The 19,229-nt window shown below is 37.2% G+C and overlaps 2 protein-coding genes across 5 annotated transcripts in view; one reads left to right on the top strand and one right to left on the bottom strand.

Annotated features, from left to right (window-relative positions):
• The window catches only part of Trpc5 (transient receptor potential cation channel subfamily C member 5), a 294,853-nt gene that overhangs the window by 127,264 nt on the left and 148,360 nt on the right, over window positions 1-19,229 (top strand). For all 4 annotated transcript variants that reach the window (XM_033760331.1, XM_033760332.1, XM_033760330.1 and 1 more), the window contains one exon: window positions 12,991-13,389. In XM_033760331.1, the coding sequence (XP_033616222.1) occupies window positions 13,012-13,389 (378 nt within the window). In that variant the 5' untranslated portion in view covers window positions 12,991-13,011. The remainder of the gene's footprint in view (window positions 1-12,990; window positions 13,390-19,229) is intronic.
• Trpc5os (TRPC5 opposite strand) overlaps window positions 1-19,229 on the bottom strand; it is a 97,815-nt gene that overhangs the window by 5,266 nt on the left and 73,320 nt on the right. The gene's annotated exons all lie outside the window — the stretch shown is intronic.

The raw sequence follows: 19,229 nt of genomic DNA, 5'->3' as shown, positions 1-19,229 counted from the left end.
AAAAAGGGAGAGAAAAGGAAAGGGAGTAATGGAGATGAAAATAATCAAAATATATGATGTACATGTACCAATATGACAAAACGAATCTCACTATTCTGTCACTAATATGCACCAGTAAAAAAAATAAAGTTCAAATCCAAGCTTCTCAACTATCAAATATCTTCAATAGGTAATCAAAGTTTACCTATTCCTACTTATTTCCCTCTTTTTTCAAATACTGTCCTAACTCAAGAAAATAACAATTACTACCCTTAGCTTCTACCCCTATTGTACATGTAACAGAAGTGTTCTCTCAGCTCCCACATATGCCTATCTAGATTCTACCCAGCCTTTGACATTCAGTTTGGGTTCTACCTCTTCCCCATACTTTCCTAAACTCTGCTTTCCCAGTAACTCCAGCTAGTCTTGATCTTCATTTTTGTTTTGTTTTTTGAGACAGGGTCTCACTATGTATTTGAGACTGACCCGGAACTCACTATGTAGCTGAGGCTGGTCTCAAACTCTCAGCGATCCTCCTGCCTCAGCCTCCCAAGTGCTAGGATTACAGGCGTGAGCCACCACGCCTGGCTAGTCTTTATCTTTAAAATTTAATTTAGTGTTATGTATACTTGAGGCACCCATCTCTCCCTCACTTTCTGTTTTTAAGAAATGGAAGACAGGGAAGCCATACTCACTGCAATAATTGGTTTGAGGATAGTATCACATATTGGATATTTTCTCTTGCCACATTTTTTCAACTTGTTCAAAACCCTGAAGATAGTATTCATTTTAATGGCCTTTATTTCATTTTTAGTTAGTTCCATACTTGAAGATATTTATCCAGAGAAAAGATCCAAGAGACCTGCTCAAGTAGGAAAAATATAAAACTACTTTGTTAAAATTAACATTATAAGGCTATAAGACTTATAAAATATCATTTTGGCATCTTCTTTTTCTACTGCACCTTTTAGGCTCTTTTTTAAACCCACCAGTAGTTATTTATTCTTCATAGACTCTTCTTCATTTCTAAAAATCATTATTCCTAGTAATTACTTGAAAAGGGGCTTGAAAAATCCCTGACAATTCTTTGTCATATCATATTAGGTTAGTTCAGATTTAATCCTTTGACAGATTATATACTTATCTGCTTAAACATGTCAGTGTTTTGTCTTGAAAATGTAAAATATAAGGTTAAACAATCCTCCCTAAGGAAAAAGGAAAAAAATTAACAAGTAAAATTTGAAACTTATTTAACTTATTTAAAGTCCTGTTCTAAATCAGGAACGAGCAAATGCTCATACAGTTCATAGCCCTGAGTAACTCTGTTACAGTGGGGAATTCTGAGCCATTGATTGAATCTTTCTTTCACATAAGATAAAGTAGCATCTGTTGGAAAATATCAATTTTATTTCATTCATGACATATTATCCATCTGTTACAAGCAGAAAATCTTAGAATATATAACAGAGGGAACTTTGATTCATGAAATATATATTGTACATGAGAAAACTGAAGTTCACTTCTGTTTCCCGAGATTTCTGATATATTCTTTTCCTCTGGTAAATTAAGAAAATAATTTTAGAGAGAAGTTCAGCATTATGTATTGAGAGCTTTAAGAATGCGCCCAGATTTTGACATAATAAATTGACTCCTCAGAATCTATACCAGCCAAATCATGATAAATACATATAAAGATCTTTACTTTACAAAAATATCTATCATAGGCTCATTTAGAGAAATGGAGATAAATTGAAGGAAACCTTAAGTGTCCCCAAAGTGAAGACTAGTTAAGTATATTATAGTTTACCTAACTTGATCTAATGAAATATTATACAGCTATTTAACATACGTTAGTATGTGAAAATGTGAAGCATATTGTCCTAATCTCAATCCAGAGCCATTTTTTCACAAGAGAAATCGATGCTAAGAAGGGTAGGAAATGCAAAGAATGTCATAATAGATAATTACATGTGAAAAGTTCCCACAAAATATTAAACAAAACTACATAGGAAGAATACATATCAAGGATGAACTCATTTTAAGATATGACTGAAATAATTTATTTTAAGCCATATTAGTTGATTTTTATGAGATTGCATAAATAATTTGTTGGTTTACATAATATTTTGTAAATTTTCACTTAGAAATAATTTCATGGACAGACAAATGTTGCAAAAAATTAGAACAGAAAATTCCTATGCACTCTTTACCCAAATTCATTAATTATTATCACAAAAATTTTCTTTAGTAAGTATCTCTACCCCAATTAAGGAGGTCTGGCCAATAAACCTCTGCAGTAACATTGTCAGTTTAGATTCCATAGTGAAGGGGCAACAGAAAAGGTACAGACACTCATTTCTCACAATCTGTGAGATCTGGCACGAAAGCCACCCCAGAACTATCAATCAGTTACAAGACTTACAACCAATTATACTACCTATTATTTGCTGTAATAAGTGCCATTCTATTCCACATTTCTATTGGTTACTTCAACAAATATCATGTAGACAAAGTGATAATGAGTGTTAAACAACAGACTCAGGCTCCCCCAAGCAGCTAAGTAACTTGAGAGACATGAATACATATTTTTTACTCACGCTTTCTCCCTAATAAAAATGAAAAACATTGATTTAATCCAGTTGCCAATAGTTCTACAAAACTCCCTAGATATCTTAGAGGAGTAAAAGAAATGGTTTACAAAAATAACCACACTAGGTGTGGTGGTACACACCTTTCATCCCAGGACTCTGGGAAACTGAGGCAAGAAGACTGTGAGTTCAAGCCCATCCTGGACAATTTAGTGAATTAGTGAGAGCTGTCTCAGAGTTCTTAAAAAGAAAGCCTAGGCACGTAGCTCAGTGTAAAAGACCTGGGTTCAATCCCCAGTACCAAATAAATAAGTAAATAAAACACTAAATGCCCATGGCCATAAAAATACATTATGTAGATGAAAGAATTCAAATTTTAACAAAGATACCGTGTTAGTTTTTCTCATTGCTGAGACAAAGTACCCGATACCCAAAGTTAAAGGGGAAGGAGTTTATTTGGTTTGCAGTTCATAGAGGTTTCAGTCCATACTGGGCTGGCTCCAAGACAGGGATGGAAAACAGGCATCGAAGAGGGAAAAAAAAAAGGTGCATACAAGTTAGCAAAGGCAACAAGAGACCTTGGCGACATCTTTCTGTCCCTTTCATCCCATCCATATTACCTGGATTGGGGCAGTGTTAAACCACTCACTCACATGTAGTGGTTTAGTAATCATATGCCCTTTATCCCAGCATCACACATTGCAGATTCAGCTACCTGTGACCGAATGAAGCTTTGGGGGGACATCCAGACCCAAACCATGACAGGTACTACACATTTTTCCTGAAATTGGAAGAGTCTCCAGTATTGTGGCCATTTGGAAGATGGCAGAGTCATTTGGGTTATCTAACCCTACCCAAAAGAACTTTCTGCTATGATGAAAATATTCTGTATCTGCACTATCAATATTGTAGCCATGAGCCACATGTGGTTATTAAATGTTGAAAATGTGGCTGATATAATTGAGGAACTGAATTTTTAGTTTTAGTTTAATTCATTAAAATTTAAATAGCCACATATGGCTGATAACTAACTGCTCTACTAGACAGTAGAAATCTAGACCCTTTTCCATCTTTGGTAAATTTTTCTTTCTAGTTCCAATAATATAGTTGTGCCCTCTCTGATGACCACATCCACTCTCAATAGTTCTAGTTACCATTTACAATGATGGTACTCAATCTTGAATGCTTGTTAGATTCTTCTGGGATGTATGGGTGACTCAGGCATGGGCAGCTTTTAAAAGCATCTCAGATAATTCTAATGTGTAGCCAGGGTTAAGGATATTTTAAACAACCTACTGATGCCTTTCAATTCTATATCAGCTGTCAGTGCTAATCATATGCTCAGGAGATCTCACCTCCTGATGTCCCCAAAAATCCTCAATCACAAACTTCTTGTCACTGTGAAAAAAAAACTAAGAAAGTCAACCTAAAGGAGGAAAGATTTATTTTGGAGGAAGAACATGGCAGAGAAAAAACTGCTCACCTCATAGCATTCAAGAAAAAGAAAAGGAAAGAGCCAGAGTGGAAGGGGCTGGGACCATACATACTGTCCAACAAAACACCCCCATGATCCACTCCCTTACACTAGGGCCTGCCTCCTATTTTCATTGCCTGTCACTAATGTGAACAAATTATGATCTCATCAGTGAATTAATCCACTAATGAAGTTAGAGCCCTCATCATCCAATTACTTTCCCAAATCCCATAAGCAACCAATTATTTAACACAATGAGCCTTTTTGAGAAACAATTTGGACCTCAACCATAACATCAGCATACCAAAATATAATCTTGCTCTCATTTTCTTTACTCAGATCCTTCAAATTGTAGTTACTGTGCTTACTCTTGGTATTTTCTTATTTGTTTTCTATCTGCCTTCTCTATTTTTGTTTTCCAATCATTTCATTACTTCCATCTTTGTTTTTCATTGAGTTTATTGGTACTTTTTAAGTATACACTATAGTTGCATCCATCATTGGGGTCTTGTACCTTTACATGATAGGTCTTGGTTCTCATTTTTCCCACTATCGCTGCCCTCCCTTCAACCCTTCCCCCCTCCCCTATTTACAAAGACTTTGTTTCCATTTTATCCTTTTCTCAAATATTTTTCTTATTCCTTATTTTCTTTCCCCCACCCTTCTCACTTCCCCTACACCTTTAGCCCTTTTCTTCCTATTGCACATTGTCAGTTATACAATTTAGATCTTATTTACACTTTCAGTTTTTCACACCAGAGAAACTATTTGGTATTTACACACATATGTCTTATCTATTTCACTTAAGAGTATGACCTCTTTTGTTTAATTGACTTTTTATAGTGTATCATTTTGATTTATGTCCTATTTCCTTTTTGTATAATTTTTTTTGGTTTTTGCTTAATGGTTACCCTGGAATTAATAATTAATATCTTTGAGCTTCTTGGATGTATAGATTCATATATTTCATGAGACAGAAGTTTTTGGTCCTTACTTTTTCAATATACTTTATGCCACTTTCTCTTTGTCTTCTGAGTCTGGGATTCCTATTATACATCTGTTGGTATGTTTGATGGTGTCTCAAATATCTGGATAAACTATTCATTTCAATTCATTCATTTTACTTTCTATTCCTCAGACTCAATATTTTCAATTTATAATTTTAAGTTCATTGATTCTTTCATCTACCAATCAAATATGCTGCTCAGAATTTGATGAACACCTCTGGAAAATCCAGTCCAATAGAGAAAATTCCATGAGTGAAGAGTAAAGCAAAGACAATTTTCTGGGCCAAACCCTCTTCTTCATGCAATAATTCAACACATATATACTTTCCAGTCAAAATAAACAATCATAACTTCAAGCAAGCCCCATAAACCTTTAAAAACTCAGCTCAGATTATTATTTCCTTTGTAATTCTTTCACTTATCTCCCAAGGTACAGTTGAATACTTTATCTTTTGTGTACTTCCAATGGATTAGAATCCCTATTGCACTGTACTACATTTAATGTATTTAACATTTTGTCTCTCTGCTCTGGACTTGGAGTTTCTTGAATAGGAGGGCTGTGTTATTTGTATATATATATTTGTGTTCTCTACTACAAATTACTCTGGGCCTGACAAATAGCAGATATATAACAATTACTTACTGAATGAATAAAACACTGAGTATGTACTACTGTTGACTAACATAGGCTCTATGGAACTACGAAAACAATCTAGCTTCAGTGACGTAGTTACAAATGTAGACCCTGGAGTGACATGGAGAGTTGCAATCCTCCATTACTTATTACCTGTGTGAACTTAAAGAATCTAACTTTTCTGTGCTTCATGTTTCTCACCTATAAAGTGAGAGATCCTAACAGTAACTGTCTAAAAGTAAGGAATAATTTAAATAATATATATGAAGCACTTAATAAACACAATTCTTGGAACATAAGTGCTATTAACTTGTTTATAAATTAATGAAACTGTTGGATTGATAAGATTTATATGCATGGAAAACAAAACACTGCACATATATATCACTATATAGGACTGTTTAAAATGCCACCTAAACCAAGATGTCACAACTCATAACTTCAAACCAAACATTGCCTAATGAATGAAGAAAACCCACTGGCATATAATTGTGCTGGCCTGGCCAATTCTACAGTACTGTATTCACTTCTGAACATCATCCTTTCAAAAGGAACAAACTACAGCATAGCTAGAAACAGGCCATTAGGATACTCTAGAGTCTGGAAGCTAGCTAATATGAAGAAGTATTGAAGAAACTGAGAGTATTAATTTTAGAAAAGGGAAGAGTTGAGCAGAAGAAAACATGATTGCTGAGATCAAATATTTGAAGGCTGTCATATGAAAATAAGGAAACCTCAGCTTGATATTTCTCTACAAAGCAGAACTAGGTCCAGGGAATAAAAGTTGTTGATATATAATTTTAGATGAATATAGCAAAGCATTTACTAAAACTCAACACTAATCACATAGGTGAAGAAGTGTAAGTTTCTCACCTGTGGAAGTGCTCATTAACTAGGCAGACCCTAACGAGGATATTGGGTTTGTTTGTTTGTTTGTTTGTTTTTTGTACTTGCATTGTAGTTCACATAGGAATTTATTTCTTTTTTATCCTCATTGAGTTTATTGGTACATTTTAGGTATACAGTACAGATACATTCGTTACTGGTAACTTGTACCTTTACATGACACGTCTTGATTCTCATTTTTTTACTCTTACCCCTGCCCTCCCTTCACCCCCTCTTCCTCTCCCCATTTACCAAAATTTTATTTCCATTTTTTCATTTTCTCCTATTTTTTCCTTTCCCTTTTTACCTTTCCCCTACCCTTCTCACTTTCCCTATACCTTTAGCCCTTTTCTTCCTATTTCACTTTGTCAATTATCTCATTAGGATCTTATGTACTATTATATTTTATTCACACCAGAGAAACTCTTCAGTATTTACACATGTGTGATATATTTATTTCACTTAGGAGAAGCAGCAAGTAAATATATGAAAAAATGTTCCACATCACTGGTCATTGGAGAGATGCAGATGAAAACAACACTGAGATTCCACCTCAGCCCACAAAGAATGGCTGCTATCAAGAAATCACACAAAAACAAATGTTGGCGGGGTTGTGGGGAGAAAGGAACCCTTCTCCATTTTTGATGGGAGTGCAGACTGGTGCAACCACTATGGAAGTCAATATGGAAGCACCTCAAAGAGCTGGGACTAGAGGTTTCATATGATCCACCCATCCCTCTACTGGGTATCTTTACAAAAGAATTAAAAGAATCATATCACAATGATATATGTGCACCTATGTTTATAGCAGCACAGTTTGTAATACCTAAAACTTAGAAACAGCCCATTTGCCCATCAGTTGGAGACTGGATAAAGAAGATGTGGTTTTTCTATAAAATGAAATACTACTCAGCCATAAAGAATGAGAAATTAGATTCATTCATAGGAAAATGGAAACAAGGATATTGTTAAAGGAACTTTTTCTTTGGGCTGGAGATTATTTTAATTGACCTAGAGTCTTGCAGGAAATTCAAGATCTGGACATTTGAAGAAATAACCAAGTGTTACTACTTTAAAATTATGAAGTTATCAAAGTGGTAATCTGAGAAAAACCAAAAATGCTGCCCAAATCAACACCCTACAACCTGCTCCAAATCCACCCAGACCTGTGCTTTTGTACATGAAATTTTGCACTATAGTTCCTCTTTAGGGTAGACATTCCAAGTCCCTGCTCAGACATAATTTTTTCCTAGAAGAGTTATGACTTTGAGCTACCCAGTCATTACTACCAGTTATTATCACAGTGCCTAGTATATAGTAAGAATCATTTATTGAATGTATCATTTGTCAGCCATTCACACTTCCAATTGTACATATTTATCAGGTTAAATCTATTTTCCTTAGAAGAGTCATGAAGAGATGGAGAATTAGAGAGAAGCATGGATAATGATGAGAAATCACAAGAAGTTTCACCATTTAAGCTCAAATCTTTACAATACACCATACAAACTGTGTTCTGATACTGAGTCCCTCCAAAGGCACTGATTTTTTAGTTAGGTGGGAAACCAGACTTTCCTCCTCATAGATGAACTCCTTCACTGGGCTGTGATCTGGGCTGGGATTTGGCAAGGCCACTTTGTGCCCTGGACTTCTGCCCAGACCATCAATTTATCCCTTTAAATCACATCATTTAAGCCCACAAATGTCACAGATACCATTGGATAATCTCCTCTGGCCTGCAGTAAAGAAAACAGAGAACATGAAAAGCCCTCTGAGGAAGCCTGTTAGACCATTCTCAGGGATTTGCTTGGAAACTACATGGGGAATGATGTTCACTGGTAGAATGGTATGAAAACATAGGCTGATTTTGTTTTCTTCAGTTAGGAATATACTTCAGGTCTTGGCTTAGTTTAATGGCAGTTGAGAGCTATGTGCCAAGTATAAAAGTAAAGGGTGATGAGAAGGAATCCTCTCAATAACACATCCTCAACAGATACCACAAATTCTGTCATTAGTTCCTCATTCCCAGAACAATGGCAGAGTAAGACGAATACTAAGCATACAGAGAAGGCACTGGTCTCAGAGACTGGAGTGAGGCCAATGCTTATGACAGTCAAGTGGCTCCAGCTGTGGGGATAGAATAAAGGCAAAGAATGAGGCAAGTCATTGAAAATGAACATGAGTCCGCATGCTGACGAACAACATGTAAAACAGATTTTTACCTGCTTCCAGTATTCTTTTCTTTTCTTTTCTCATGAAATAAATTTTTGTATCTTTCTCAATGCATAGTGTAAAGATGGGTATGCCTACTTCAAAGAGATTCCCAAGGCTAAACACTAGGTCTCTCCTTTCCCTTCTATCACATCTTCTCTGTCCTTATAGTCAAGCATCTCTTTAGTTCCAAAATCACAACTTTCTTAATGACAGAATTCATATTACAATATCACTAGCTGTTGTTAGTCACATAATTTATTATTCCATCCATGGATAGTTTTGGAAATGTAGTGCCTTAAAGCAAAAGAGTGATTCTCTAATAGTACAATCTCAGGCAAACCCCTGAAGATATTTTTTCTACAGAGGAATTCTGTGATGCTTTTCACAACATAGCCCACTAGAAATGAAATAGATCATATTAGTTCAAATGAGAGAGTTGAAAAATGAAAACTAGATTTGAGTAAATGATACATTATCCAGTTCAATTCTCAAATTACCATTATTTTGCTGTTATTTCTCTTCACTACATTAAACCATGAATCTGGCACAGTGAAAATTCAATGACTGGTACTGCTTGTTGCATTTATTATTATTACTGTCAGAGACAGTAGTAGCAATAGTGCTAATCCAGTACATGGAACAGGGCCTGGGACATATTAACTATTTAAAACTATGACCATTATTTTTATATCTTTATTGCCTCATTTCCTGGACTAATGCCGGGCATGTAATAGGTCACTAATAAGAGTTAGTTCCTTTCATTCTTACCTTTTCTTGAGACTGTTTTTTCTTCTAGTTCTTCCATAGCTGGGCTTCACTAGAATTGTCACAGCCCCTCCCAGCACTATCAGTGACAACATCAAGAAAGGCATCTAGCCTCTTCTTCTATGGTAGCTTTTAAGTAGCAAATAAGCAACAAGTGCTTAAAATCATTTTTCAGATCAGAAAACTGGGGTTATGTGCTATTACCCAGAAAGCTTAGCTCACTTCTAATCTCTGTATCCTATTATGGCCTGAAAAATACCACCAGCACCCCTCACTCCACCATAGCATCTCCTAACCTGTCCATGATTACTCCTGCACTCTGTGGGGCCTGAACTACCCTTATATTTGCATATTGAATTCATCCACTAAGGATTAATGTAAGAACTATGACTTCCATGGAACCTACTTTGAAGCCTCCAATCCAGAGCCCTTTCTGACACCACAAAGCATCAAATCAGTGCCACCTAACATAGCACTTGACTGTACCAATCCTCCTCAGTTAGACTGGTTTTGCTCATTCAACATCCATTAATTTATTGTCTTTCATGTTCTTGACACTGTGTGGGAGCTGGTAATGCAGAAAACAAAGTACTTCCAGCCTAGCAGTAGGATAACAAGTGTGCAGTGAGGTGCAATTGAAGAAAAGTGATCAAAGGTACCAGTGGAGAAGCAAGATATTGGAGGGCATTTGGTGAAGCTTTCACAGAGAAAAGGGCCTATGAGTAAGATGCTGAAATGGGAGAAGATTATTAAGTGGAAAGTACTGGATAAAACCATTAGCAAAGGCATAGTCTGGGGATTTAGCTCAGTGGTTCGGTGGCCTGCCTTGCAAGCGCAAGGACCCGAGTTCAATCCCCGGTACCAAAAAAAAAAAGGCAACTTAGAGAACATGGCTTGATATGGCTAGAACTTAAGATGCATTGGAAAGAGATAAACAATATCATGGAAGTTTGGTTTATTTATTCATCAAATATATATCAAGTGCCCAGGTATGTCAAGTGCGGGACTAGGTACACATGCTAGAAAATCAGTACAGATGCAATTCCTTCCCTGAGCTTTAAAGCTAATTGGATTAGACAATTACCATGAAAGACAAAGAAGCATATAACGGCAAATTGGGATGAGCATTAATAAGGAAGAAGACATGGTACAATGGAGAGTAGAATGTGAAGAAACTATTGTAGAGAGGGTGACTTGTTAGGGCAGCTCTGAATAAGTGATATTTTGGTGAGTTCTGGTAAATGAAAGGAGCTATAGAGCAGTATTCTACTTATTGATCAAAGGTTTTCTGGAACAACAACAACAAAAAACTTGACATGTGAGAAGAATCAAAATACTTTCCACAAAGCTAAAGAGTAATGGTTGAAGGTAAGAGAATGGCTTAAGAAGAGACTGGAGAGGTAAACATGATCTAAGCTCTTATAGACCTGATAAAGAATATCAATTTCATCACAAGAATGGCAGAAAACTAACCAAAGATCAGTGAAAGAGGATCAAATTTGTGCTTCCCAGGATAACTTGGGGGCAGTGTGGAAGATGGTCTCGAAAGGAGAAAATAGAATCAGGATGATAAGTTCATCCCAAGGTTGTAGTACTGATGCGAGAGATAATGAAGGTAGGAACCTGTTCTTTCATGTATCCCCACAGCGATTAACAAGCAGAGAATTAGGCACAGCAGAACCTGTGTTTTTCTAATAATTATGTTAACAATAGAAGCTGAATTGGGCTGTTTAGTGTCTTTTCAAGAGGTCATATTGTATCTACTCTACTCTCCCTTTTTGTTTACAACAGAGAGGCAGGGAGGCAGTCTACAACCAGTATTAGTATTAAAGTCACTTGCTGTTCAGTGACAAATTATTCTAAGTGCTGCTTTCCTTTAGCCACTACTGAGTTACTTGAAAGTAGTAAAAGAAAATACCAGTGCCTCTGGAGAGCCATGACCCTCTGCTCTCCAGCAGTCTGGATCCAGAGAGAAATTTGTCATTTGTGTCTGTTTAGGGCAAGGCATCACTTATCCTCAAACACTAACTTCCAAGAAGATCACAGGTTATGAATTGCAAATGCCACTTGATATAATGTATGCTTCTCCATGTGCCAAGCAGGGATATAATCACCTGAAAGAGTGAGGTAAATGTTGGTAGAAGCTCCTTGTCTTCATCTTCTCTTACATCCAGGAGATGACACAAGGGGCCCTGTATAACATTTCTATTTCCTTTTTCTAGCAAAAGAGTTCTATAATGAAAAACACTGAAATAGACCCATCCTACCTTAGCCTTACAGGCGCCTGGAGACCTCAGGATGGGAGGGAGAGGGGAAGCAATCACCTAATGGATCTGAGTCTCATTTTCTCCCCCGGGTAGGATCATTGTCATCTCACATGACTAGTACAAGGAATCAGTGAGGAATGTGAGTGAATTAGATCTGTAAATTACAAAGCAAGAGCTTTCATCTATGAGTCATTCTATGTGAATGAAAGCAAAGACTGTCTTTTGTTTTCCATATGTCCCAGAGAAATTTTAAACACATTGTAGGAGCTCAGTAAATAGATTTTTACTTTAAATCAATTCTATTAAGTGCAATCTGACTTCAGATCTCTTACAAATAAAAAAGACCACTCACATTACAGAATTAAGTGAAACAGACTGTCAGATCTGTTAGTTTCTTGGTTTGGAGTGGTGAGAGAAAAAAATCAGAAGTACAAACAGCAAGTACATGCTTATTTTTGTAGATGGCTTTGGCCTATTGGAGACATCACTTCCCAAGTGAGTAGCAGCAAGAACCAGGGTTGCGGTTAGCACTAAAACAATATTACAATCTTAGGACATACATTTGAAACAACTGCAGATGTAAACTTGAAAATTAGCACAGACCCACAGACATGGAGGTCAAAGGAAACTGGCCAAAGATGAGTGACAATTATATATCACCAATCAGAAATACTACAAGGTGCGATTTAAAGTAGCAGATGGAAGGAAGGAAGGGAGGGAGGGAGGGAGGGAGGGAGTGAAGGAACTAGCTTATGCCATATCTTAGGAGGTTTCGCCTGTGGCAGCTGCTTTGATAATGTACATCTTATTTAATTCTCACAACAGCTTCACAAAGTAGAAAATGCACTGTGTTACAGGACTTGGTACACAGTAATCAGACACTAATTGATAACTGCTAGTAATACTATTAATACGGATAACCTTAGTAGTAGTAAAAGAACCACAGAGGATTAGAGTGTCCTATCCAAGTTCTCAGAGCTAGTAAGTAACAAAACCAGTGTTTGATCCCAAAGCCCAGATGTTTTCTGCTATACCCTTTGGCAAAAGGAAAATAGCAGTATCATTAAAACAGTTTGGGACTTTCCGAACCCTTATCAAGGCTGCCCTCTATAACTGGATAACGCAAACCTTCAAGTAACTAAGAATATCTTCGGTCTTCCTCTTTCTCCTTCCTTAGCTCTCTAGATTGCTATGAATCATGGCCCAGCTGTACTACAAGAAGTTTAATTACTCACCATACAGAGACCGCATTCCCCTGCAAATCGTGAGGGCTGAGACAGAGCTTTCTGCAGAGGAGAAGGCATTCCTCAATGCAGTGGAGAGGGGAGACTATGCTACTGTGAAGCAGGCCCTACAGGAGGCTGAGATCTACTACAATGTCAATATCAATTGCATGGATCCTTTGGGCCGGAGTGCCTTGCTTATTGCCATTGAGAATGAGAACTTGGAGATCATGGAGCTACTACTGAACCACAGCGTGTATGTGGGTGATGCATTACTCTATGCCATCCGCAAGGAGGTGGTGGGTGCTGTGGAGCTTCTGCTCAGCTACAGGAAGCCCAGCGGAGAGAAGCAGGTAAGAGAATTGCCTTATAGGCTGATAAATAACCATGACAACATAGCACCAGAGCACAGAGCCTTGAAACTAGGAAAAGTTAGGTTGTATGGAGTTGAAAAGTCCCATCTGAGAAGTTACATCAGTGATCTCAGGTGGTACCCTAGAACTACCCTATATGACCCTGCTGGGTTTTACTCATTTTCCTTTTTTAATATTTGCACATAAACAATCATTATTTAACAACTCATAGATGTGTTGTTTCCAGATCATGCAAGCTCTTTCTACTTTCCCTGCCCACTGTTTCTCCATTTTCTTCCCCTAATTAAAGGTCACGTTCTACCAAAGAAGAGACTAAACAAGGCCCAGCATATTTCCTTCATACCAACTTCTCTCCTAAAGATGAAACCAGAAAACTTTAAATTTGAGTACAGACACAGATGGGTATAAGGTCTTACATATTTCCCAGTACCTGTTATGCGGACGTATCCCACTCTTATATGCTTAGATTTTTTACTGTGATTCTTATGTCCTCCAAGGCACTTAGAATTGATATTCTGTAAAGATCTTGATTTCTCCCTCTATCTTGCTTCCATGTCTAGACCCTAAATCCTCTGGTTTCTTCCCTTCTCAATATCTTCTACATATTTTCTTTTCTCTCTAGCTCAGCTCCTACCACTGTCCTTATCTCTTTTTAGGATGAGTTACTCTCAAAGAAGGGTCCCTAAAGCAGCATCAACATTGTCTGGGAACTTATGAAATGTAAATGTTTTGGCCCCCAACACAAACCTACTAAATCACAAACTCTGGGGTAGGGCATGCTGTGCCTTAAGTCCTCAAGGGATTCTCAAACATGCTTAGGTTTGAGAACTATTGTCCTAGACTAACATGAAAATCTTGAAACTGATCTTCCATCTCACCTTTTCCCTCTCATAAATCATACTGAACAATAAAGTTGATTCATTCATGCTGAAATGGCATAATGATCCTGTCATTCCCAACCATCCTTTCAAGAACTACAATGTATCCTTGTATTAGTCTGTTTTTCTGTTGCTATATCAAAATATCTGAGGCAGGTACTTTACAAAGAAAAGATATCAAAATATCTGAAGCTAAGTACTTTGTAAGGAAAAGAGGTTTGTTTACCTCACAGTTTGGGAGGTTGGAAATATAAGATCAAAGGGATCTATCCATCTGTTCAATCAGGAGCCTTTTACTTCATAACAAATGGAGAAAATGGAAAAGGAATTGGCCACATGCATAAGTGAACAAGCAAGTATGTGAAGCGACCTCACTTTATGGCGATATACTCTTTTAAGAATCAACTAACTCACTCTGTGGGACCAGCATTAATCTCCTTCAAGGGAAGTGTCCCAAGTGAACTAATTATCTCACACCAGGCTCTACCACTTAAAGTTTCCACCACCTGAACACCAGCACAATGAAGACAAGGCTTCCAATACACCAGATCTTTGTGGAGCAAACCACATCGAAACTGGTCATTAGCAGAGATAGCAACTCAAAGTTTAGCACTGAAACCATTCAAATAATGGTCTTTTCCAGCTCTGTCTTTCTCTAGTCCCTTCTGAACAACCATCAGGTCAGCTAGGTCTCTTCACTCTGTCGCTTCATAACATTGGGCACATACTAGGAACAACGTAAATACTGAATCATCAAAAATAGTATACCTGCATATATTCCAAAGAGCAGAAATAATACAAATCAAAGCCAATACTGCCAACTTCTTGGAAAACACTGATAATGGAAACAGCATCAACTTTTATAGGATATAGCCAAATCTATGTTTAAAGGAAATTCGTAGGTTTGATATTTGCCTAACTAAACAAAAAGTAATGAAAATAAATTGATAACACACAGAGTAAGAATTGGAACTGACAGAATAGAAAACAAAGCACTAGATTAAAAGTACTTTGAATTAAGGGCCTAAATCCCCTTCTCCACTAGCATTTAATACAGTCCCAAGAAAGTAGGGACACTGTCTCTATTTCACTGCAGTAGCAGATCACCAGAAAAATACCTAGAACACCATAGACATGCAATACATATTTATTTAATGAACAAATAATATGCACCCAGCACTATGCTAAGCATCGTACATGACATCTCATTTAATCCTCCAAGCAACTCTGTTAGGTAGACTGTTATTATCATTCTCATTTTACCAATGAGAAAAATTGAATCACAGGATGGTTAAGTCAGCTGTCCAAGAACATAAGTAGCAAATGCCAGATCCAGGATTCAAACCCAGGCAACTCCTAAACCACCCTTTTAACCACTAGGCAACACTGCTTCCCTGGAAGGCTGAGCAAATCTCAGAATTCCCAGTACAGAAGTTCTAACACAGTTCAGATAAATTCAAGATGGATTAGCTCTCTGGAAATAACAGACATGAAGAGTTTGGATAAATAGCAAAGCATAGAAGTATGAGTGTGGTTCCTATACAATCCATCTCACTCATCAAAACTAATTGGTTCTGTGTACCGTATCCCCAGTTACACCTTCATGAGCCAATCACTTTCTAAAATACCTTCATCTGGCTTCTAGGGGACATTTTGGATTCAAACTATAACAACTTTGAACAAGTTCAACTTTGTCATATGAACAATGAAGCTAATAATACCTAATCCCTACCTTATCCAGGAGCAGCTGTGAGAAAGAAATAAGGTCAAGATATGTTGAAGTTTTGGGAAAAATATATTGTTAGACAGAAGTTAGTGACTATTATTTTCAGCCTTATTATTCAGTTTTATTTAGCCTGTCGCATTGTGTGGAGAGACCAGTTAGTAAATGGTACTCATCACAAGCCACCACCAGTATAGTAGGAGGGAGAGACTGGAAAAGTGGCATGTGCTAGTTCACAGAGCGCCTCCCTTTGTCTGGCCTTGATGGCAATAGTCTCTCTTCTGCTACCAACCAAACTGTATCATCTCAAAGTCACCATTAATTTTTCTTTTTCTTTTCATCTTTACTTTTTCACTATAATCTAACAACTCAAGCAACAGGGAGGTAGTGCCGCTGGCCACTGCATCAACAGCACACCCATATAATTTTCTTTCTTGGTCACTTGAGTCAATGCAAGCAGGCAGAAAGGGGCTAAGCCAACCTTCTCCCCATGGCCCACCCCCCTGAGCTCTGCCATAATTAATCATTTGTCTGTGGCAGATGGCTCCAAATTAAAATTGGTCTCACAGATGAGCTGGAGAGATGAAATCTCAACAACACTGATAAGTGTGTTGAGATTATAGATAATCAGCAACAGAACACTCATGTCATGCACCTCTCTGTCTTAGGTTAAGGTTGCTCAGTGTGTGGAGTGGGACAATAACATTATGCATAAAGTGACAAGAGCACAGAGAGGAGACCTAAAGAATCTAGCTTGTGAATCTCAAACAGTTCAGTATAAATGCAGAAAGTAAAGGAGAGATTGCAAAAGTCCCCATGCAATCTATAAGCAGCCTACAGTAGTAAAAATGTCATTGGCTTTTGAGTTAGCCATTTAATACATGTGTTTCCTTGGATAAGTCACTTAATCTCACTAACCCTGCTTTTTCATCTATACCTAGGAATAAAAATAGAATCTAAGTCATAGAAGAACCCTGGTTTTAGCTCATCAAGTACAAAGTCCTGAGTTCGATCCTTGGGACCAAAACAAACAGAAAGAAAGAAAGAAAGAAAATGAATCTAAGTCATAGAATTACAGTGAGAATTAAATGAATAGTGCCTATGCATGTTCTATATAGTAAGTACTCAATAAGTACTCATATTCTTGCTAGTTGAGCTATGCTGATATCATCTGCTAGTTGATGCCATTTATTTATTCAAAAATTGTGTTAAGTACCTACTAGCACATAGTAGTTAAGACTTCAGACTAAATAATCTTGGGAAGGTCATTTTCCTGTTTGTGCATGTTTCATTATCTCTATAATTGGTTAATGATATCATCGTTTTAAGTGAGAATTACTTTGAACATGGCATAATTTGTGGCATACAGCCTTCAGTATATGACACTCATTATTAGCATTAATTTCAAAATATTAAATAGTACTTTTAACTCTGTGTTGTCTGAATTGCCCAATATAAGACTGGAGGTGGGTCTTCATCTCTCTAATAATCATAGTCATAGCTTTAATTCTGTTATTTGCTTTGATTCCCATCTTAAATCAAATTTCTATGCCAAAGTGTATTACTTTGTATACATATAATACATATAATGTATTATTATGTCAATTGTCAACTAAGTAAGAAAATAAATCAGGGTTGGGGATGTAGCTCAGTAATAGAGCACTTGGCTAGCATGCATTAGACCCTCCATCCTCAACACCACAAAAATAAATTTTTAACAAAGAAAGAAATCGATCAGTTATACTTGAAAGAAAGGGCAAAATGATTGCATGATATCATACTGACTAAAGTAGTGACTTGAGTTGCCTCTTCTCACATATCTGTGTGACTTTCAATAGACATGGTCAGCCTCAATCACAAATGGAAATATGGAGAGTCTGAAGATCGTTTCATCTGAAGTGACATGTCCAACATCACTCAATTGAGCCTGAATTAATACAAATGTCTCCTGCTTCCCACAACATTGTCTAGTACCAAGTCTCTCTGAAGAATCAGCAGAAGTGGTAACATTTACAATAAAGCAGAAAAAGAAAAACTACTATAAATAATGTCTACCTAGAGCAACTCATTTGTCACAGAGCATTAGCAGATGATTAATTCTATTCCATTGTATTCAATTTTCCCAATATTTTTGACCACTAAATCATATGCCTCATAATGAAACTGAAAGACACAGTTAGTGACCTCAAGAAATTTATAGTCTCATGGAGAGAACAGATATGCACATGTTGTCCAAAAGACATAAACGACTCGAGAGATATCGATATTTGCCTCTCAGAAGGAAAAATAAAATGTAAACAGGTGGACCAACAAGAGCTGCCTGCACAACACTCCATAAGGAAAAAATCATGAACTATTCTCGAAAGCAATTCACTGAATAAAAACACTTAGTTGTTGTTGTTGCCGCTATTTTAATGATGGCCCTCATGCCTTCAAGGACGCTACCAACTCAAGACTCAGGACTTGTTTTTCTTAGCCTCATGCTCATGGTTGTATATAACCAGAGTCCATGTATACATGTCCAGTTATATCAGTTAGCATTCACTAGAGGAAAAGATTATATATTTACAAAGAAGGCTTACAAGCTAGGCTTGGATCTATGAAGAAGGCTTACAATGTAAGCCTGCAGAGTTAGCTATGGAAGAATGCAAAAAGGTCATCTGCATGCTGGAGAGTCAATGTTGAAGACCTGGAGCTCACTGCCAAATCCTGCGTGAGTCTGTATCAGGAAGCCATTGGGTCTTTACTGGAAGACTGAAGAGTCTGAGCTGGAAGACTGGAGAGTGTACCCTAGAAGCCTGGAGATGATTATCCAAAGACAATGCCGAGGACTGGAGCTCCTCCAAAGAAACAGAAGCAAGACTTCTTTATTTTTTCCCGTTTTATGGCATCCTATTAGTTGATACTACCCACACCTACAGTGGGTCTTTCCTCTTCAGTAAGTCCATTATCCAGACACACCCAGACCTATGCTAAACAAATCAGTTAGGTATTTCTTATTCATGTTGACACCTCAATTAACTATAACACCAGTTAAGAAGTTTCCTATTCTCCTCTGTCCTGGAAAGATACATCTTGTTTATATGATAACATTCGTCCTTGCTCCACTTCACCTATGCACTTGTCTACTTCAGCTACTTTGTCCTCTTTATACCCCAGGCCCCTCGATGTGTTATTTTGTGATTCTTTTTTGGGGGGAGGGTACCAGGGATAGAACT

The sequence above is a fragment of the Fukomys damarensis genome, unplaced genomic scaffold, assembly GCF_012274545.1.
Source record: "Fukomys damarensis isolate Sample0158 unplaced genomic scaffold, DMR_v1.0_HiC HiC_scaffold_39, whole genome shotgun sequence".
Classification (NCBI taxonomy): Eukaryota; Metazoa; Chordata; class Mammalia; order Rodentia; family Bathyergidae; genus Fukomys; species Fukomys damarensis.
This window is presented reverse-complemented; position numbering and strand designations above follow the sequence as displayed.